The sequence below is a fragment of the Vulpes lagopus genome, chromosome 9 (genome assembly GCF_018345385.1).
Source record: "Vulpes lagopus strain Blue_001 chromosome 9, ASM1834538v1, whole genome shotgun sequence".
Taxonomy (NCBI): domain Eukaryota; kingdom Metazoa; phylum Chordata; class Mammalia; order Carnivora; family Canidae; genus Vulpes; species Vulpes lagopus.
In genome coordinates, this window is record NC_054832.1 from 76,163,340 (window position 1) to 76,186,861 (window position 23,522).

General features: G+C 37.8%; 1 protein-coding gene and 1 pseudogene across 3 annotated transcripts in view; both read left to right on the forward strand.

Annotated features, from left to right (window-relative positions):
* Window positions 1-23,522, forward strand: part of LOC121498769 (suppression of tumorigenicity 18 protein) — a 123,649-nt gene that overhangs the window by 37,410 nt on the left and 62,717 nt on the right. For all 3 annotated transcript variants that reach the window (XM_041768900.1, XM_041768899.1, XM_041768901.1), the window contains exon 4: window positions 19,766-19,965. In XM_041768900.1, the coding sequence (XP_041624834.1) occupies window positions 19,766-19,965 (200 nt within the window). The remainder of the gene's footprint in view (window positions 1-19,765; window positions 19,966-23,522) is intronic.
* LOC121499217 lies at window positions 5,176-5,302 on the forward strand (annotated as a pseudogene).

The window sequence follows — 23,522 nt, forward strand, 5'->3', positions numbered from 1 at the left end:
TCCCCCAGTCTTCCTGTGACCACTTCTTGTAGCCTGAGAGAGACAGCTGTTTGCCTGAAAATAGAAATAAACACAGAGTCAAGTAAAATGAGGAAACAGAAGAATATATTCCAAATGAAAGAACAAGATAAAATATCAGAAAAAAATTAATGAGAGATAAGTAATTTACTAGATAAAGAGTTCAAGGGAATGTTCATTAAGGTGCTCACCAATCTACGAGAAGAATAGATGAACACAGAGGTTCAATAAAGAGATAGAAGCTATAAGAAAGTACCAAACAGAAGCCCCAGAGTGAAGAATATGATAACTGAACTGAAAAATATACTTGAGGGGTTCAACAGCAAACTAAATAAAGTAGAAAAAAAGATCAGTGACCTGGAAGACAGGGCAGTGGAACTCACCCAAACAGAGCAGCAAAAAGAAAAAAAGAATTTTAAAAAGTGAAAATAACTTAAGGGACCTATAGGACAACATCAACTGGAACAACCTTCACATTATACAGGTCTCAAAAGGAGAAGAGAGAGAAAGGAACAGAAAACTTATTTGAAGAAATAATAGCCAAAAACATCCCTAACCTGGGAAAGGAAACAGCCAGATCCAGGAAGTACAGAGGATTTCATATAAAATGAAGCCAGAGATCCACCCCAAGATACATCATAATTAAAATGTCAAAGGTTAGTGATAGTGACAGAATCTTAAAAACAGCAAGAGAAAAACAATTTGTTATGTATAAGGAAAACTCCTTAAAACTATGAGCAGATTTTTCAGCAGAAATTTTGCAGCTCAGAGAGGCATCCCATTATATATTAAAAATGCTGAAAGCAAAAACTTCTAGCCAAGGATATTACACCTGGTAAGGTTATCATTCAAAATTAATAGAAAGATAAAGTGTTTTCCAGACAAGTGAAAACTAAAGTAGTTCATCACCACTAAACTTGCCATACAAGAAATGTTAAAGGGTCTTCTTTAAGCTGAAAAAAAGAATGCTAATCATAACAAGAAAACATATGGAAATAAAAGCTCATTGGTAAGGGTAAATATATAGTGAAATCAGTAATCATAAAGCTAGCATGAAGGTTAAAAGACAAGAGTGGCAAAAAAATAATTATAAGTATAAAACTTGGTTAAGAAATAGACAAAATAGAGGCACCTGGGTGGCTCAGTCAGTTGAGCATCTGACTTGTGATTTCAGCTCAGGTCATGATCTCATGGGTTGTGCAATCAAATCCAGCATTGGGCTTTGAGCTCAGGTAGGAGTCTGTCTCAGATTCTCTCCCTCTCCTTCTGCCCCAACTCCTCCACGATCCCTCTCCCCCTATCTCTCTGTCTAAAATGAATAAATAAATCTTAAAAAAAGAAATAGACAAAATAAAAATATATGAAATGTGACATCAAAAACATAAAATGTGGGAGTAGGGAATAAAAACGCAGTTTAGTTCAAATTCAACTTGCTATCAACTTAAAATGGACTAGTCTATATATGTTCATATATGTAAGCCTCATGCTAACCACAAAGCAAAAATCTATAGTAGATACACAAAAAACAATGGGATAGCAATCTAAAAGTAACACTAAAGAAAGGCATCAAACCACAATGGAAGAAAGAAAGAAAGGAAAAATGGAACAGACAAGAATACAAAACAGCCAAAAAAACAGTGAACAAAATGGCAATAGGTTCATATCTATCCATAATTACTTTAAATACAATGGACTAAATAGTTCAATCAAAAGACATAGAATGGATGAATGTATTAAAAGAACAAGATCCATCTTTATGCTTTCTCCAAGAGACTCAGATGTAAGGAAACACACAGGCTGAAAGTGAAGTAATAGAGAAAGATGTTTTATGCAGATGGAAAAAAAACAAATGAAAAGCTGGGGTAGCTATACTTATTTCAAACAAAATAGACTTAAATACTGTAGTAAAAAATAAGCTGGGCATTACATAATGACAAAAGGGTCAGTGCAACAAGAAAATATAACATCTACAAATATTTATGTGTCATACATAGAAGCACCAAATTATGCAAAGCAGATATTAACAGACATCAAAGGAGAAATCAATGGTGATACAGCAGTATTAGAGGATGCTAACACCTATGTACATCAACAGATAAATCATCCAGACAGAAGACCAGGAAGGAAGCATTGACACATTAGACCAGATGGACTAAACAGAACATTCCATCCAAAAGCAGCAGAAGACACATTCTTCTCAAGGGCATATGGAACATTCTCCAGGATCGATCATATGTTAGGCCACAAAACAAGTCCAAATAAATTTAAGAAGATTGAAATCACATCAAGCATCTTTTCATACCACAATGGTGTGAAACTGGAAATCAATCACAGAAAACAAACTGGGAAAAAAATCACAAATACGTGAAGATTAAACAACATGCTACTGGACAACCAATGGGTCAATGAAGAAATCAAAGGAGAAATTAACAATAAAAACCTGAGACAATGAAAATGAAAATACAACATACCAAAACCTTTGGGAAGAACAAAAGCAGTTTTAAGATGGAAATTCATTGCACTTCAGGCCTACCTCAGGAAACAAGAAAAATCTCAAAGAATCCAACTTTACACCTAAAATCTCAAATAAACAATTTTACTTGACACTAAGTGAACTGGAAAGAAAAGAAACAAATGAAGTCCAAAGTTAATGAAAAGATGGAAGGAAATAATAAAGATAAGAGCAGAAATAAATGTAATAGAAAAGATCAGTGAACCCGAGAGCTGGTTCTTTGAAAAGAGAAACAAGATTGATAAACTCTTAGTGAGGCTCACTAAGAAAAAAAGAGAGGGCTCAAATTAATATCAGAAATGAAAAATGGAAAGTTACAACTGATACCAAAGAAATACAAAGGATCGTAAGAGACTACTGTGAGCAATTATATGCCAAAAAATGACAAACTAGAAGAAATCAATAAATTCTTAGAAACACAAAATCTTCTGAGACTGAGTCATGAAAAAATAGGAAATCTGAATAGACCAATTATTAAGGATATTGAAGTGGTAATAAAAAACCTCCCAACAAACAAAAGTCCAGTACCAGGTGGCTTAACTGGTGAATTTTACCAAATATTCAAAGAAGATTCAATAGTTATCCTTCCCAAATTATCCAAAACATTGAAGAGTAGGGAGTATTTCCAAACTCATTTTACAAAGTCAGAATTGCCTGGTTACAAAGAAGTGGACAAGGACAAAACACACAAAAAAAGAAAATTATAGTCTAAAATCCCTGATGAACACAGATGCAAAAATCCTCAACAAATATATTAGCAAACTGAATTCATCAATACATAAAAAAGATTGTACAGTGTGATCAAGTGGGATATATTTCAGGGACTCAAGGATGGTTCTCCACCCATATATAAATCAATGTGATATCCTACATTAACAAAATGAAGGATAAAAAAAATCTTATGATCATCTCAATCAATGCAGAAAAGCATTTGAGAAAACACATACATTTATGCTAAAAATGCTCAACAAAGCAGGTATAGAAGGAATGTACTTCAATGTAATAAAGGCCATATATGACAAGTACACAAATAACACCATACTCAATGGTGAAAAACTGAGAGCTTGTCCTCTAAGATCAGGAGTAGGGCAAGGTGCCCACTTTCACCACTTTTATTCAACATAGTACTGGAAATCTTAGCCACAGCAATCAAACAAGAAAAATAAACTAAAACCATCCAAATTGGTAGGAAGATGTTAAACTATCACTATTTTCAGATCACATAATACTATACATAGAAAACCTTTCTAAAACCTTCACCAAAAAAACTTAGAACTAATAGATTCAGGAAAGTTGCAGAATATTAAATCAATATATAAAAATCTGTTGTGTTTTTATACACTAACAACAAATTATCAGAAAGAGAAATTTTTAAAAAACATTCTTACTTACAATTGCATTTTAAAAATATCTATGGCTGAATTTAATCAAGGAGATGAAAACACCTGTACTTTAAAACTACAAGACATCGATGAAGTAAATTGAAGAAGACATAAGTAAATGGAAAGATATCCCATGCTCATGGATTGCAAGAATTAATATTGTTAAAAAAATCCACATGGCCTGAAGCACTTTACAGATTCAATGCAATCCCTCTCAAAATTCCAATGACATTTTTCACAGAAATAGAAAAAAATCCTAAAATCTGTATGAAACCACAAAACATCCTGAAGAGTCAAAGCAATCTTGAAGAAAAACAATGCTGAAGGCATCACACAACCTGATTTCAAACTATATTACAAGGCTATAGTAATCAAAACATTATGATATTGGCATAAAAACAGAAACATTCATCTGTGAAACAGAATGGAGAGGCCAAAAATAAACCTGTACATATATGGTGAGTTAATTAGTGACAAAGGAAGCAATAATAATTGTTTAATAATATACGATGGAGAAAGGACTGTCTCTTCAATACATGGTGTTGAATAAACTGGACAGCCACATGCCAAAAAATGAAACTATCACTATCTTGTACCATACACATTAACTAAAAAATGGTTTAAGGCCTTGAATATAGGACCCAAACCCAAAAAATTCCTAGAAGAAAACATAGGCAGTTAGCTCCTTGGCATTGCTTTTGGCAATATTTTTGGATCTGACTCCAAAGGCAATGTCAACAAAAGCAAAATAAACAAATAGCACTACATCAAACTAAAAAACTTCTGTGCAGTGAAGGAAATCATCAAGCCAACATAAAGGCAACCTATTCAGTGAGAGAAGATATTTGCCAATCGTGTGTCCACTAAGGGATTAATATCCAAAAGATATAGAGAATTCATGCCACTCAATCACAGGAACAATAACAAAACACATCAATCCAATTTAAAAATGGGCCGAGATCTGAATAGACATGTTTCCAAAGATATATAGTTGGCCAAGAAACATATTAAAGGATGCTCAACATCATTAATCATCAGGGAAATAAAACCAAAACCACAATGAGATATCATCTCACACCTGTCAGGATGGCTATTATAAAAAAGATAAGAAAAAAAAAAGATAAGAAATAACAACAACAAAGAAATAACGAGTGTTGATGAGGAGGTGCGGAAAAAGTTAGACTTGTGCACTGTTTGTGGGAATGTAAATTGGTGGACCCCCTACAGAAAACAGAAATGAGATTCCTCAAAAAACTAAAAATAAGCTTTGCGCCGTGGCAGTATCGTAGCCAATGAGGTTTATCCGAGGTGCGATTATTGCTAATTGAAAAACTAAAAATAGAATTACCATATGATCCAACAATCCCACTTCTGGTTACCTATTTTAAGAAAATAAAAACACTAATTCAAAAAGATATATGCACCTCTCTGTTCTTTGCAACACTATTCACAGTAGCCAAGATACGGAAACAAAGTTATCTAGCCATGAATGAGTGGATAAAGATGATGTCATGCACACATGCATGCACACACTCGATGGAATGCTACTCATCCATAAAAAAGATGAAATCTTGTATTTATAACAATATGGATGGACCTGGAGGGTGTTATGCTAAGTGAAATAACTCAGAAGCAAGAGAAAAACAAATGCCGTATGGTTTCATCTTGGCAGGGTACCTCCAAAGGTAGCATCTCAACTATGCCTTTAAGAATCCATTGTATCACTTCATCAGGCCAGAAATTTCTGCAATGTGTGGAAGTGATAATGACAGTGTATCCAATTATTTTGTTCCCATAGTCATCTTCCTAACAAGATCTCTTGGTCCAGTGAGATGTACGACAATTTCTTGTTGGTAGAACAGATGTTCTGTAAGCCCTCGGATAGTGTGGCACTACCTGAGGCTCTAAAGGCAAGAAAAGCAAATCCATATCCATAAGATGTGTTAATTCCAGTCAAGTTGAATTACTACCCCTTCCAGAATAAAAAGAGCCTAGTGGTTGGTTGGGTCACCTCAAAGGATGGTGCCATATTGTGTGTATGCCATTTCTTTCCTTTGATGACAGACTGGACTGTGAGAGTAGCTAAATCAGTCTTAGTGGGAATCCATATTTTGGGTCTGTTCAATGCCTCATTCCCTACCCTTGAGTCTACTCCGTCAATGACTCCATTGCAACAGCATATGATGGCTGGAGACAGAGGCTGGCTAACTTCTGATCAGGCCATTCTATCTGGATGATGGTTTAATGCTTTGGTGAGTGCTCTGTGCTGGGTGTGATCATGCAAGACAAAGGCCTTCACATTTCACCCTGACTTTCATAAGTCCACCCACATACCTCTTCCTCAGACCTTCTTGTCGCTGATCTTCCAGCTAAACCATTCCTTTCTGTCCCCACCTGACTACCTAAACTATTCTCTTTGCCTGTGGGTGCATATATTTTCTTACCTTGGCCATTTCTCTCTTCATGCAAAATTGCTGCCCTGCCCAGTAGCTCTGCCCACTGGGGAGATTTCTTTACTCCATCCCTTTGAGAGCCACTCTTAAGTGGTGACCTGAAGCCTATTCTCATATTGCACTCAGATGCTTTGCTAACTCACTTATAAATCAAGTTAATTCTTTTTCTTTCTTTGTATTTGCTCTTCAGGTTCATCTGTGGCAACTGGGGGTGAGGTACTGCCACCATAGTGGTGGATGTCTTGGAGTTCTACTCATTCATCTTGCTTGTTTCCTGTAGACTTGCTTCAGCCTAATATTGGACCTTTCATTTTATGATGGATTACTTCCAGGCCTACTTGACATCATGACTTGGTAGATTAACAGAAACCGGTTCATGATGGCCAGCTCTGGTCTCAAGGTCAGAGATTTGATCTCTGCTAGAGCTGCTTTTCAAGTAATTTAAAATTCTTTGCTGCAATGTCATGACTTTGCTCCAGAAGTCCGTGATTTTTCCATTATCTTGCCATAAACTCCATTAATATGTTTTACTTTTGTCACAGGTACCTCTAAACATCCCATAGGCTCTATTGGGTTTTATATCCAACCAACAAGACTATCCTCAGTGTAGCTTGGGTCAGCTCTGCAGCCCTTTCAAAGCTTTCCACACCTCTTGTCACTCAATGCATGGGTCCAGATACTATTCCCAAGTGTGGAATATGCTGCCCTAAAAATCTAAAGAGGCTAATCTGGCATTGTGCCTCCATCTCAGTGGTGGAAAGTGTGAGATGCAATAATTTGTCCTTTATTATAAATGGTAATATCCAGAATGCTCCAGTCCACTGATCCCCAAAAAACTTCACTAATACGGTGTGTCACTGAATTTTTGTTGGTTTATCTTACATCCTCTAGAACACAGATGTCTTGCCAAAACTTCCAAAGTACTTGCTGCTTCTGATTACTTATTCTTGTTAGTATGGTGTCATCAACATAATTTACCAATGTGATATTTTGTGGAATATCTAGATTATTTAGGCTGCATTGTGATCAAGGGCAGCAGAATGTGTAGTCTTTAGCAAGACTTTAGATCTCCACTTTTCCTTATCATTGGAATGCTGGGCTGGTCTTGGTTCTGCTCTCTGATAGAGATGGGATAGAACATATTTGCCATGTCAGTGACTGACATGGCAAATATTCCAGCTAGCTGCTGTGTTAGAACTATTTTTTGAGTCTGTGGTGGTCTACTATTAATTACCATGAACATTCTTTTTTTTTTAATGTTTATTTATTTATTTTTTAATAAATTTATTTTTATTGGTGTTCGATTTGCCAACATACAGAATAACACCCAGTGCTCATCCCATCAAGTGCCCCCCTCAGTGCCCATCACCCATTCACCCCCACCCCCCGCCCTCCCCCCTTCCACAACCCCTAGTTCGTTTCCCAGAGTTAGGAGTCTTTACGTTCTCTCTCCCTTTCTGATATTTCCCACACATTTCTTCTCCCTTCCCTTCTATTCCCTTTGACTATTATTTATATTCCCCAAATGAATGAGAACATATAATGTTTGTCCTTCTCCGATTGACTTACTTCACTCAGCATAATACCCTCCAGTTCCATCCACGTTGAAGCAAATGGTGGGTATTTGTCGTTTCTAATGGCTGAGGAATATTCCATTGTATACATAGACCACATCTTCTTTATCCATCATCTTTCGACGGACACCGAGGCTCCTTCCACAGTTTGGCTATTGTGGACATTGCTGATAGAAACATCGGGGTGCAGGTGTTCCAGCGTTTCACTGCATCTGTGTCTTTGGGGTAAATCCCCAGCAGTGCAATTGCTGGGTCGTAGGGCAGGTCTATTTTTAACTCAGTTAAAGGTTGAGGAACCTCCACACAGTTTTCCAGAGTGGCTGCACCAGTTCACATTCCCACCAACAGTGCAAGAGGGTTCCCCTTTCTCCGCATCCTCTCCAACATTTGTGGTTTCCTGCCTTGTTAATTTTCCCCATTCTCACTGGTGTGAGGTGGGATCTCATTGTGGTTTTGATTTGTATTTCCCTGATGGCAAGTGATGCAGAGCATTTTCTCATGTGCTTGTTGGCCATGTCTATGTCTTCCTCTGTGAGATTTCTGTTCATGTCTTTGGACCATTTCATGATTGGATTGTTTGTTTCTTTGCTGTTGAGTTTAATAAGTTCTTCATAGATCTTGGAAACTAGCCCTTTATCTGAAACGTCATTTGCAAATATCTTCTCCCATTCTGTAGGTTGTCTTTTAGTTTTGTTGACTGTATCCTTTGCTGTGCAAAAGCTTCTTATCTTGATGAAGTCCCAATAGTTCATTTTTGCTTTTGTTTCTTTTGCCTTCGTGGATGTATCTTGCAAGAAGTTACTGTGGCTGAGTTCAAAAAGGGTGTTGCCTGTGTTCTCCTCTAGGGTTTTGATGGAATCTTGTCTCACATTTAGATCTTTCATCCATTTCGAGTTTATCTTTGTGTCTGGTGAAAGAGAGTGGTCCAGTTTCATTCTTCTGCATGTGGATGTCCAATTTTCCCAGCACCATTTATTGAAGAGACTGTCTTTCTTCCAGTGGATAGTCTTTCCTCCTTTATCGAATATTAATTGACCATAAAGTTCAGGGTCCACTTGGGGGTTCTCTATTCTGTTCCATTGATCTATGTGTCTGTTTTTGTGCCAGGACCACACTGTCTTGATGACCACAGCTTTGTAGTACAACCTGAAATGCCCCCAGATATGGTTTTCTTTTTTAAAACTCCCCTGGCTATTCGGGGTCTTTTCTGATTCCACACAAATCTTAAAATAATTTGTTCTAATTCTTTGAAGAGAGTCCATGGTATTTTGATAGGGATTGCATTAAACGTGTACATTGCCCTGGGTAACATTGACATTTTCACAATATTAATTCTGCCAATCCATGAGCATGGAATATTTTTCCATCTCTTTGTGTCTTCCTCAATTTCTTTCAGAAGTGTTCTATAGTTTTTAGGATATAGATCCTTGACTTCTTTGGTTAGGTTTATTCCTAGGTATCTTATGCTTTTGGGGGCAATTGTAAATAGGATTGACTCCTGAATGTCTCTTTCTTCAGTCTCATTGTTAGTGTATAGAAATGCCACTGATTTCTGGGCATTGATTTTGTATCCTGCCACACTAGGAATCTTGGGGTGGAGGCTTTTGGGTTTTCTATGTAGAGAATCATGTCATCAGCAAAGAGGGAGAGTTTGACTTCTTCTTTGCCAATTTGAATGCCTTTAATGTCTTTTTGTTGTCTGATTGCTGAGGCGAGGACTTCCAGTACATGTTGAACAGCAGTGGTGAGAGTGGACATCCCTGTCTTGTTCCTGATCTTAGGGGAAAGGCTCCCAGTGCTTCCCCACTGAGAATGATATTTGCTGTGGGCTTTTCGTAGATGGCTTTTAAGATGCTGAGGAATGTTCCCTCTATCCCAACACTCTGAAGAGTTTTGATCAGGAATGGATGCTGTATTTTGTCAAATGCTTTCTCTGCATCTAATGAGAGGATCATATGGTTCTTGGTTTTTCTCTTGCTGATATGATGAATCACATTGATTGTTTTACGAGTGTTGAACCAGCTTTGCGTCCTGGGGATAAATCCTACTTGGTCATGGTGAATAATTTTCTTCATGTACTGTTGGATCCTATTGGCTAGTATCTTGTTGAGAATTTTGCATCCATGTTCATCAGAGATATTGGTCTGTAATTCTCCTTTTTGGTGGGATCTTTGTCTGGTTTTGGAATTAAGGTGATGCTGGCCTCATAGAATGAATTTGGAAGTACTCCATCTCTTTCTATCTTTCCAAACAGGTTTAGTAGAATAGGTATGATTTCTTCTTTAAACGTTTGATAGAATTCCCCTGGGAAGCCATCTGGCCCTAGACTCTTGTGTCTTGGGAGGTTTTTGATGACTGCTTCAATTTCCTCCCTGGTTATTGGCCTGTCCAGGTTTTCTATTTCTTCCTGTTCCAGTTTTGGTAGTTTGTGGCTTTCCAGGAATGCGTCCATTTCTTCTAGAATTTCCTAATTTATTGGTGTATAGCTGTTCATAATGTTTTTAAAATCGTTTGTATTTCCTTGGTGTTGGTAGTGATCTCTCCTTTCTCATTCATGATTTTATTAATTTGAGTCTTCTCTCTCTTCTTTTTAATAAGGCTGGCTAATGGTTTATGTATCTTATTAATTCTTTCAAAGAACCAAATCCTGGTTCTATTGATCTGTTCCATGGTTCTTCTGGTCTCAATTTAAAGTTCTGCTCGAATCTTTATTAACTCTCCTCTTCTGCTGGGTGTAGGATCTATTTGCTGTTTTGTCTCTAGCTCCTTTAGGTATAAGGTTAGCTTTTGTATTTGAGTTCTTTCCAGTTTTTGAATGGATGCTTGTATTGCGATGTATTTCCCCCTCAGGACTGCTTTTGTTGCATCCTAAATATTTTGAACGGTTGTATCTTCATTCTCATTAGTTTCCATGAATCCTTTTACTTCTTCCTTAATATCCTGGTTGACCTTTTCATCTTTTAGCAGGATGGTCCTTAACCTCCACGTGTTTGTGGTCCTTCCAAACTTCTTGTTGTGATTTAGTTCTAATTTCAAGGCATTATGGTCTGAGAATATGCAGGGGACTATCCCGCTCTATTGGTATCGGTTCAGACCTGATTTGTGACCCAGTATGTGGTCTATTCTGGAGAAAGTTCCATGTGCACTTGAGAAGAATGTGTATTCAGTTGAGTTTGGATGTAAAGTTCTGTGGATACCTGTGAAATCCATCTGGTCCAGTGTATCATTTAAAGCTCTCGTTTCTTTGGAGATGTTGTGCTTAGAAGACCTAGCGAGTATAGAAAGAGCTAGATTGAAGTCACCAAGTAAAAGTGTATTATTATCTAAGTATTTCTTCACTTTGGTTATTAATTGATTGATGTATTTGCAGCTCCCACATTCGGGGCATATATATTGAGGATTGTTAAGTCCTCTTGTTGGATAGATCCTTTAAGTATGATATAGTGTCTCTCTTCATCTCTCACTACAGTCTTCAGGGTAAATTTTAGTTTATCTGATATAAGGATGGCTACCCCGGCTTTCTTTTGAGGACCATTGGAATGGTAAATGGTTCTCCAACCTTTTATTTTCAGGCTGTAGGTGTCCTTCTGTCTAAAATGAGTCTCTTGGAGACAGCAAATAGATGGGTCCTGCTTTTTTATCCAGTCTGACACCCTGCGCCTTTTGATGGGGTCATTAAGCCCGTTCACGTTCAGAGTTACTATTGAAAGATATGAGTTTAGGTTCATCATGATATCTATTCAGTCCTTGTTTTTGTGGATTTTCCCACTGAACTTCTTAAGAGTCCCCCTTAAAATTTCTTGCAGAGCTGGTTTGGAGGTCACATATTCTTTCAGTTCCTGCCTGTCTTGGAAGCTCTTTATCTCTCCTTCCATTCTGAATGAGAGCCTTGCTGGATAAAGTATTCTTGGTTGCAGGTTCTTCTCATTTAGGACCCTGAATATATCCTGCCAGCTCTTTCTGGCCTGCCAGGTCTCTGTGGAGAGGTCTGCTGTTACCCTAATACTCCTCCCCATAAAAGTCAGGGATTTCTTGTCTCTTGCTGCTTTAAGGATCTTCTCTTTATCTTTGGAATTTGCAAGGTTCACTATTAAATGTCAACGTGTTGAATGGTTTTTATTGATTTTAGGGGGGTGGGGGATCTCTCTATTTCCTGGATATGAATGCCTGTTTCCCTTCCCAGATTAGGAAAGTTTTCAGCTATGATTAGTTCAAATACATATTCTGGCCCTCTGGCCCTTTCCGTGCCCTCGGGAACCCCAATTAAATGTAGGTTTTTCTTCCTCAGGCTGTCATTTATTTCCCTTAGTCTATCTTCATGGTCTTTTAATTGTTTGTCTCTTTTTTCCTCAGTTTCCCTCTTTGCCATCAACTTGTCTTCTGTGTCACTCACTCGTTCTTTCACCTTGTTAACCCTCCTTGTTAGGACTTCTAGCTTGGATTGCATCTCATTCAATTGATTTTTAATTTCTTCCTGATTAGAGCTAAATTCTGCAGTCATGAAGTCTCTTGAGTCCTTTATGGTTTTTTCTAGAGCCACCAGGAGCTGTATAATAGTGCTTCTGAATTGGCTTTCTGACATTGAGTTGTAATCCAGATTTTGTAACTCTGTGGGAGAGAGGACTGTTTCTGATTCTTTCTTTTGAGGTGAGGTTTTCCTTCTAGTCATTTTGCTTATTGCAGAGTGGCCAAAAACAAGTTGTATTGGGAAAAGGAGAAAAAGAGAGGAGAGAAAGAAGGAAAGAAAAGAGAAAAAGAAAAAAGAAAAAAGGAAGAAAAAAGAAAGAAGAGAGAAGAAAAAGAGAGAAAATGAAAGAAAGGGAAGAAAAGGGTGGGGGAAGCAAACAGAAATCAAAAAGCGAAAAAAAAAAAAATCCACGGGGAGTATCCTCTGATTCTGTATACTTTAAGTCCCTTGACTTCCCCTGGAACTGGTCCATCCAGCTGGTCTTCTGGGGGAGGGGCCTGCTGTGCTGATTCTCAGGTGTTAGCACTTGGGGGAGCTGCTCTGCCCCTGCCTGGTGCAGGGCTCAGTGGGGGTTGTTCACCCCGTGAGGCCCCGGGAGGAACAACCGCAGTGGCGGGGCCAGCTCTGCAGCCCTGGAGTCAGCTCCCGCAGTAGCTCCGGGGCTCTCCGTCTGCAGGGCCTGGAGGCTCCGGGGCGGGGCCACTGATCTGCTCAGCTGGGGCAGGAGTGTCCTCGCTGTCCTGGGCCCTCCCGGCCTCTGCCTGTCCCGGGGGCGCAGGTGCCTGTTAGTGTCCCAGGGAGCCCGAGGGCATCCCCGCCCTCCTGGGTCCTGCTCTAACTCCCTGCGGGCCCCTTTCCGCCCGGGAAGGTTGGTGCAGCTCCTGCTTCTTCGGGACGGGGCTCTCCTGTCCTGGGGACACTCGCCCCGGCCTCAGCCCGGCTCCTCGCGGGGCCCCTCCCCCTCGGAGGCCTTTTGTGTCTTTATTTCTTTTTCCCCGTCTTCCTACCTTGAAACAACCGTGAACTCTTTTTTTTTTTTTTAAAGATTTTTAATTTATTTATTCATAGACACAGAGAGAGAGGCGCAGAGACACAGGCTGAGGGAGAAGCAGGCTCCATGCAGGGAGCCTGATGTGGGACTCGATCCAGGGTCTCCAGGATCACACCCCAGGCTGCAGGTGGAGCCAATCCACTGTGCTACCGGGGCTGCCCCAGAAGCTTGAACTCCTTCCAGCTGGTCTCTCTTTAAATCTCAGGCCGAACTCGTAGATTTTCGGGATGATTTGAAGGTTATCTAGGTAATTTGGTGGGGACAGGTGACTGGGGGACCCTACTCTTCCGTGGTCTTGCCCCTCCTCCGGAACATTCTTATTAGAGCCTGCTCTGGTAAATGTAATGAAAAAATTACATACATCCTCTAAGTTTAGAGAGAGCAGTAATAGTTACTATTCCTTCTAGAATATAAGATTTTGGATTTACTATTTTGGTGATGCGAAGGAAGAAGTTTTAGAGGATTCCACGTATGGTTATCACTTTATTAGCCAAGAAGCCAATATATATTTTTGCATTTATGTGGTTTTGAGTCTAAACACCTTTTCATTTTGTTTATCAGTTCTTTTGTAAGTGCCTACCCACATCTTTCGCCCACTTTTTAAATTGATTGCCATTTTCTTATTTATTTGCAATAATTCTTTTTACATTCTGTATATAAATTTTTAAAAATAAAGATAAATTGCAAATACCTTCTCCCACTCAGTAGCTTGCTTTTTCTACTGTCTTGTTAGTCTTTTAAATCCATAATTCTTCTGGAATTGTTTATTGTATATACTATAAGGTAGAAGTCAAAACATTTTTTTTTTCAGATAGCTATCCAGTTGACTCAGGGCCATTCGTTGAAGAAACAACCCTTTTCTCAATGACATCGTTGTCAAAAGTTGACCATATATGTGTGAGCCTATTTCTAGACCCAGTGGATGGAACATCTATTCTGTTTCATTGATCTATTTGTTTATGCTTGCACAGCACCCTATGTCAAGTACAATAGGTTTATGATGAACTTTGACATTCACAACTATAAAGTCTTTCAACTTTGTTGTTTTCTTCAAGATGGTTTATACTATTCTTAATTCTTTTTATTTTCATACAAATTTTAGAATTACGTGGTTAATTTCTAAAAAAAATTGTTCTTGGAGTTTTGTTTGAGATTGTGTTGGATCTAATATAAATTTGGGGAGAATTGAAATCTTGCAATACTGAATCTTTTATTCTATACACTTCTTATATTTCTCTATTCAGTTCTTTAATTCTCTTTAAATGTCTGTGTAAGTTATATATCTTTTGTTAGATTTATTCCTAAGCATTTATATTTCTGTGCATTATAAACGGTTTTATTTTAAAAATATTTTTCTAATTTTTTATTGATGGTTTACAGAAGTTCAAATAATTTTTAATGATTTGATTATATTTGCTTCCTTCTTTTAATGTTTTATCTGTAGAATCTTTTGGATTTTCTTCAAATAAAATCATGTCTGAAAATAATAATAGTTTAAGTTTTTTTCTTTTTAAATCATTATACCTTTGTTTTTTTTCTGCCAGTCATCTTAATTCAAATTCATACTTCTTGGTTCCTTTCTATAAGCCTGTGGTATTATTCCTAATTAAAAGATATCTGTTTTTAATACCCACTATGAATATTCCACAGAAATGGAGCATATAGTTTCCTTAGGCTCAGAGATTCATAGTTTTCATTGTTTTTTCTATTTTATTCTTTTGGGAGAGTGTACTAAGAATATATATATTGCGAAACCTGCATTTTTAAATTTGTTACATGTCTTCTTGTAACTTGCATTGAGAATTTATTACTGTGGAAAATAAACTGGAAAACTGTAGATCCCAGTGTTTATTGGACAGATTTTGGGGATTCATAGTTCCCTAATTTGTTGTATTCTTTTTTTGAAATCTAAAAAAAAAAAAAAAATGACTTCTAAACCTACTTCCAGCACTGGGTCTATCATTAATGTTATCTAAATGCTGGGTTTCTCAATCATTGTTTTGAGTAAAATTTCACCATATGTTGTCATCAGAGGGAATACTGTTTCCAATTAGAATCTGAGTTTCTAAATGGAAACATTTCTCAAATACATAACCAAAATTTTCTCTCAAGTAAAAATACAGATCTTTCAAAGATATTTTAATAAAATCAAAGCCACAGATATGAAATATGGTGTTGAAAGGTATTTGGTGCATTGATAAAGTTCCCTGGAGGACTCAGGATGTTTAAAGCAACAGTTTGATTGAATAGAACAATAAATGCAGGGCTGAGTGTATTTTTTCTCTTTCTTTCTCATCTACTAGAAAAATATAGATAATAGAGCTCATTTATTTCCTTAACATTTCAGAGCTTCACAGATGGGAAAACACAACCCAGTGGAAATTATTTCTGGCAACCTTGAGAAGATATGTTAGCATTTTGTGGCATTTCTTTCAGTGACATGTAAAGCATGGCTTTCCCTCATTGCAGTGTCACAGTGAAGTGTCACAATAAAGCCAAAATAGTGTGCCCTTAGGGAAAACTAGGAAAAGGGACCATTTTCCATGCACACACAAAGGGTAATATTTATTATAAAGCCTTTCATTTTAGCTCCAAATGCTTCCTGGACCATGGCTACTTTGCAATGGAGAAATGCAGAGAATGTCAGATTTAAAGCAAATGCTATGTGTAAATATCATGTAATTTATATAAATGTAAATAATATGTAAAAAATTAGAAAGCATTTATGGACATACAAGCAGGCATAAATCTGTACAGTGTGCTTGGGAGAGTTTGTGATGTTGCATTGTCTCAGCATTAGCCTGATGTTGGTGGAGTCCCAGGAGCACTGACCTGGGAGTCCGAACAGTTCTATCTTAACCTATTTTAGCCACTACCAGGACAGATGTTATCTTCTCTATCCACAACATGTGATGTAGAAATTACTTGTATCCAAGGATAAGGAATTTGGTGTTCCAAAAAATTCAATTATTTTTCCCAGATTACACAGATAATATTACTTAAGGAACTTTATACATCGAATCAAAAACAATAATTTATTTTAAGCTAAATTTGTACTTTTGATAAAATCTTACATATCCCCTTCATCCTTGCACAGTTATTATTTGGACCTAAACACTGAACTTGATTTTTACTACCATTGCATGTCATCTCATTAAGTTCACTCTACTACTCCAGACTATGGACATTTGGGGGAGGGAGCTTAATTAGATTTGCAACATCATTCCCTTGCTGAAACTCAGTATCATCTCCAGATCTGATGAGTGTCCTATTTATCTGCACCTCAATCACTGGGCGAAGAGCCCTGTGACAGGCAGCTTCCTTCCAGTTAAAGAGGTGGCTGGTTGATCCAGGTCTGACTTCACCCAGGTGTTAAATACATATGGAAATTTGTTTTAATGTGGCAACACTTAGGAGAGAGCATGAGCTTTGGGGTCCAATAGCCTAGGATTCAAATATCAGCCCCACTGATTATCATATATGATTTTGAGAATGATACTTGATTTTCTTTTAAGATTTTTATTTATTTATTCATGAGAGATACAGAGAGGCACAGACACAGGCAGAGGGAGAAGCAGGCTCCATGCAGGGAGCCTGATGTGGGATTTGATCCCAGGTCTCCGGGATCATGCCCTGGGCTGAAGGCGGCGCTAAACCACTGAGCCACCCGGGCTGCCTGATATTTGTCTTTGTAAATAAACTTTGATAACAATCTTAACAAGACAAAGTTTGTAAGGGTCTTATGGGTAGTAAATGTTCAGTCTCATTCATCAAACATCAAAGAAAGAAATGACATTTTTCTGACTGACCAGTTCTTTGTTAACTAGTCATCACCAAGGTCTTATTGGTTAGTGTTCCCTGGTACTGATATCTTTGTTTTGATAAACTTTCTTGGTCTCTTTCCCAGTACGAGTGTATGCTTAAATTGGTTTTTAGAATCTACTTTTCTTCCCTGTTTAATACCTAAATGATATTTGCCAGGAGCCTCTCATCATGGTTTGAGATAATAGTTTAGTGGTCTTGTATATTTTCTGAGTATTTTTGATGGAAGTTCACTGGATTCAGAAGACTTTAACTAGTTTGGGGAACTCCTTAAACTCTCCTCACATACCTAGGAAATGTATCCTTTTTGATATATTTCTCTGTCCCTCTTCCTTCCAAGATCAGTCTTCTCCTTGACAAAGAAAACTAGCATAAGGGTAGCTCTGCTTCTTTATGCCTTCTCCCAATATATCAGAACTGCATGTTGTAGACTTTTCCTTGACAAACCAGCATATGTAGGCCATGTAAGTCTCCACTGTCTATAGTCTTCATATAAAGGCAGGTTTTTCCTCCCATAGTCATCTGGTTATATTCTCTTTTGTTCCATCTTCTATACAGAGTCACTTTAAATTTGGGCTCATCAGAGAGATTTTGCAAAGGGAAATTAGTTTATTTGGGAACTTCACTATTCTCTGCCTCAGGAGAATTTTAAATTATTCACTTTTTAATCTTTTTTGAGAGATTTCTAACCTCTAGGATTTTCTCTCCTTCCAGATTCTTTTTTTTTTCCTGGAAAGAATAGCCCTTTCTTTTCCCTATGAAGTTTTTTTAATCTACTGTTCTAAGTTCAAGAATTCTTTTTTTTTTAAGGATTTTATGTATTTATTCACGAGACACACACACACACACACAGAGAAAGAGAGAGAGGGGGAGAGAGAGAGAGAGAGAGAGGCAGAGACACAGGCAGAGGGAGAAGCAGGCTCCATGCAGGGAGCCTAACGTGGGACTCGATCCCCAGTCTCCAGAATCAGGCCCTGGACTGAAGGCAGATGCTCAACCACAAAGCCACCCAGGCATCCCTGCTCCTGATGGTTAATGGAAATGATCTATTTTATTATCCAGTGTATTTATTGAATGGACTTTTATGTTCTCTTTTTAGTTTAAAAGTATTTCCATTTCATATTAAAAGTCCTGTATACTTTTTTAATGTCCATTTCATTTATAAACTTTTATTGGGATTGTATGGGCTATAGGCAGTAGCCATCAATGTGATCAAGGAAATGTGCAGTGCTCACCACTCTTAAACTAGCCTGACCCTCGATGAATGTCAATACCTTCTATGGGGATCAGGAGGCTCCATGATCAGCATCTAACATTTTCTTGTTTCATCACCCTTTCATGGAAGCCAGGTGTCCCTAAGTTCAGGAATTCTTGAACAACTATAATCAATTTTTAGGAACAGGTCACCATCTTTGCATTAATATATCCAAGAGGATAATTTAAGACCTTTGTCTGTTTGATAATATTACTGAGTATCCAATCTTTTTTTTTTTGCATGTGATAGAGTAAGTAATATCTCAAATACTGAGTCTAAGATTCTCTAGTTTGCATTTTTGCGTCTAAAGCTCTTGCATTTTTCTTCAAAGGGCATTTTAATAAATATCTCTCACAGATTCACTGTGGGCCAAACCCTCTGGTCTCCCTGGATCTTGCCAAGAGAATATTTGTCTTAACTTCAGGATCTGCATTAATTCTGAGTGAGCTCTATGTAGGAAATCTGCTTTGAAAAGGCCGCCCTCAGGAGTATTTCCAAATAAAATCATATGAGGACAGGAGTAAGGATAAACTGTTGTCCATTTTTATGAAATCCAATCTTATTTTTACTCCTTTTATTTGTTTGTTCTGTGTGCCAAATGTGTGAGAATCAGAAGACAGGATGCCAGGTAGCATCTTTTCACCTTTTTAATTGTGTGTGTGTGTGTGTGTGTGTGTGTGTGTGTGTGTGTGTGTGTGTGACTGGATACAGGCTGACATAATGTTCCCAGCTTGCCCCTCCTTTTATGCTTTTCTTTTTCAGGTCAAAGCTCAGGATGTGGCATCTCAAGTTTGATGTGCAACTGTGGCAGAGATAAGCAGTTTGGGTAGCAAACAACTATTTGTAAAACCTTGTGATTTACCCATACTGGACACGTGTTTTTGTGTCTGGTGGTATATTTTTCACATTAGCTGTTTCTTAGGATTAGCAAACCAGTGCAAATCTTGTTTCATCCCTCCCTGGGTATTTAATGTAGTGCCAAGCAAAGCACAGATTAACATATGCTTACTCAGGATTAAGGATGAATTTTTTTTTTAACTCTTCTGATAGGCAGTAAAATAGAATCCACACAGTTCAGTAGATTCAATGGATGGGCTGTTTCCGTTAGTGCCAACAACTCACCCTAAACCTTTAGTCCTAGGTCCACAGGCTTTGGGTTATACTTCATGGAAATCAAATGACAAGTAGCAGTAAAGTCTCCATGTTCTTAATTTGCCTCAATCACTGCAGTGCTGCATATGATTGCTCCATGGCGAAGAAGAGGAGAGCTGCAGAGCAGGCTTTGGGCGTCCCAGTCAACAAGAGAAAATCCCTGCTAATGAAGCCCCGACACTACAGCCCAAACCTGGACTGCAGAGAAGAATGTGATGACAGGACCCAGGCGGAGGAGGAAGATGGCTTCGCAGAAGCCAGTGATCACACTGCCACAGGTAGCAAGCGGGTGTGGCACAAACTTTATCTACTTCCTGACACCAAATCCTCGGTCTTTAGGATATATAGTCCGTGTGCCGTAGAAGCAAATTCTCATCTGGAAGCAAAATCAAACATTTATTTCACTCAGCATCCATTTCCCAAGAACCAATTTTTTTTTTTAAATCAGTAACTGCAGAGAGTCTAAATATAAGCTGTGGAGAGAGTCCTTGCCTGAGTTCATTTTCAAAAGCACAGAATTGGACTGTGCCTCTTTTTGAAGAAAATGAAAGATACTAAGCCTTAAAGTTAAAGAGTACCTTGACTCCCTAATAGGATGGATGTCTATCCCTGAAAGAACCCCTAAAAATGAAAGGATATATTTAAGCTTAAGGTATCTCAGGTATGACATATATAAATAAGGCATTTGATTTTTTGTTTTATAAACAGAGTGTTATTTGCCCCCCCAAAAAAATATAATTGATAATTGCAACACAGACTAATGCAGATGGCTTGTGACCTTAATCTTTTCACCATTTTTAATATAAATGCTTATAGAAATGGACTTAGCAGAAGGGACCTGAAGTTGGCACCCTAGTGTCTTCTTCAGTAGGAAAATGATGTGTTATAGAAAATGCATCACTGTGCCCATTAGTTCTGAGACAAATGATTTTCGATTACCTTTAGGCACACATTATATTTCATGAATTCGATTCTTCACTCACTCATGAAATACTGTTTGCATGCTAAGTGATATGTAGTTACTACTTTGAAATTTTAGGATGTGTTTCTCCCCAGTCTACAGTTACTCCTATTAGGTTCATGGTAGTCATAGTGCCTCCAGGAGTTGGACCATCACCAACTACTTTGTGCATGAGGCTGAAATTGAAGGATATGCGAAATATCTAAAAAATTTATGAAAAAAATGGAAATCAAAAGCTGGACTGATTAGAAAATGAAATGAGCTGTACATCTATTCTATGAAATAGTTATTTTCTGAATGTGACTTTTTAAGGAATTAAAACATACTAAATAAGATGTTATTTGAAAAGAAGTATGTATAATAAACCAAAGGCAAAGAGCTCTTAGATTATAAATATCTATTATAGACAGAATTAGAGTAACAGCAATAGGAATTACTAGAAAAGATACAAAAGCATACTCACTGACTGAACACAAATGTCAGAGCCCAACCATTAGATCTTCAGTAATCTTGGCTTGCAAGTAAGTTGAGATTCTGTAGTGAAAACAAAGTTGTATGCTGATTTGACAGTGTTTAAGCAAATGTCCTGGCTTTTCTGAATTTACCATATGGCTTAAAGCTTATCTGTAAATTATAATCATCCTTGACTGTTTTTGTTTCCTTGAGCTGGTCATTTTTGTGGATTTATGAAAATTGCAGTTTGAATATAGTATTAGGGAAGGTCCTTGAATTGATGTGGTTAGACTTGAGGCATAATTCATCTGGTTGACATTAATTCACCGGGTATTTTTTTATATGGGCATCTTTTTACACCAACACATTCTTGTAAGTGCCTTAAGGACAAGGACTGTATCTGCCCACTGGACCTCCTGCCTTTTTTTTTTTTTTTGGACCTCCTGCCTTTTATGTTAGTCGTGTGATGATCGTAGATGCTTAATATCAACCAAGAAAATATACTGTGAAGATGTACTCAGTGAAACATTCAGTTACAAACACTGATGGACATCTATTTGCAGGTTCACAAATGTTATCTATTTTTATATTTAGCCCTGGAAGCACTGCTAATAATGAATATGCTGAAATTATAGTGGTAGTGGCCATTATTTTTGAATTCTTAATATATTCTAGGCACATAAATTATATCATTTAATCCACCCAACAATGACATGAGGTATGCATGATTATGGTCCCAATTTTACAGATGAGATCATTGAAGACCAAAGAGATTTAATGCTTAAGGTAATGCAGCTTGTAGGTGTTGAAAAGAAGATAATTAGGACACAATTGAAGGATAAGCAAAATAATTATTTCCCAGCTAACCGTGCTCCATAATCCAATCATCCATGCTCTGACTACCTTTAGAAAGTAGATAGGGCAGTTGAATTCATTTAATGGCAAAACTATGTCTCATACCCTTAAGTAGCTGTTTTTCAAAGAGCTGCAGGTGGGCATTAATGGTGATAGAAGAGAAAGTAGACAAAAAACACACAGATAACACCTTCTTCACTGGGGCAAACAGAATACAAGCTTGCAAAGTACTAGCAGAAGGTAGGACAAGCTCAGGCTTTCCCAACACAGACGAGGAAAAGACGGGTTACCGAGAAGTGAGATTAGCCAAATGTATGGAGTCCCTCTCAGTTTCTAGGCTCATGCTCTTGACTCAGGGATATCTGTCACAATTATAGGAACTCTAGGGGCTGAGATGATCATTTTAACACATCTCTCAACAAAACGCAAATAAGGGATAAGCCACACTGGTTTTAGAACTTTGAAAGATAAATTCATTTTTTCTAGTGCTTTTATTCCCAGCAAGATTTACATATTCAAGAGACCTGGAAAACTAGTTTGTCTATACAAGTAATTTTGATAGTTTCAGAAACAGAACTAAAATCCAGTTGTAATAAAATCCAGTTATATTAAAGGAGTCAAACTCAAAACTTGTGATTTTCAGAGGAATTTTTGAAGTTGTTTTGAGCAGAACAGCTGATACATAATGTGGGAATCCATTAGCATATACTTTCTAGGATTACCAGACCCCTTGGAGTAGAGACTTCGGTTTTAAGCAAATAAATAAATATGAACTTTTTCATATCCAGCAAAAACATTTATTATTTTACTCTATGTTATAGAAGGTGTCATCCAGCTCCAGCCTCTTCTCCTGGTCCACACTTTGAAATGTTTTCAGGAGGAGGAAGGGGTGTGCTAGGTAAACTCCAACTCTGACTGCTCCAGGGGAGTGTGCCTTAGGAATTGTCTGACCTACACTGTTGTACTGAGAAAGCCAAGGTGTGGTTACCTGTTAGTTTTTGTCTTGTTATTGCTGTTTATTCATTTTTGCATATTTTATTTATAATTTAAGAGTCATTGATTTTGATTGAAAGTCAACTGACAATTGCATTTTAGTATCTTTTTATAATTTCACTCTTGAAAGTATCTGAACTTGGGAAAATAATAGACTATTAGTATTCTGAACCGTTTCTTCTAAGGGTTGCTGTGTTTTGTAAACATCAGTAGAGACATATGACCTTCCTGGGCTGTGGGATCTGGGATAGCTTTGTGCAGAAGGATGGGCATAGGGTCAGGAAACCGTGGCCCTGGGTCTGGATCTCAGCCCCTCCACCCTCACCCCCTCCACCACTGGCTAGCTGTGATCTTGATCTCCTAGCCCTTTAGGAAATAGTTTCCCTTCTATAAAATGGAGTAGAAAGTCTCTTTCTTGTTGTTACTCTAAAGATTAAGTGCAGTAAGGAATACCGTGCCAGGAACATAACAGTTTATTGTTCTAGGATGTCACTGGATCTTCCTCATTTAAAAGATGAGGACCCAGGACTCAAGAGATGCAGGCCTGCCCCAAGGTCACACAGGCAGGTGTTG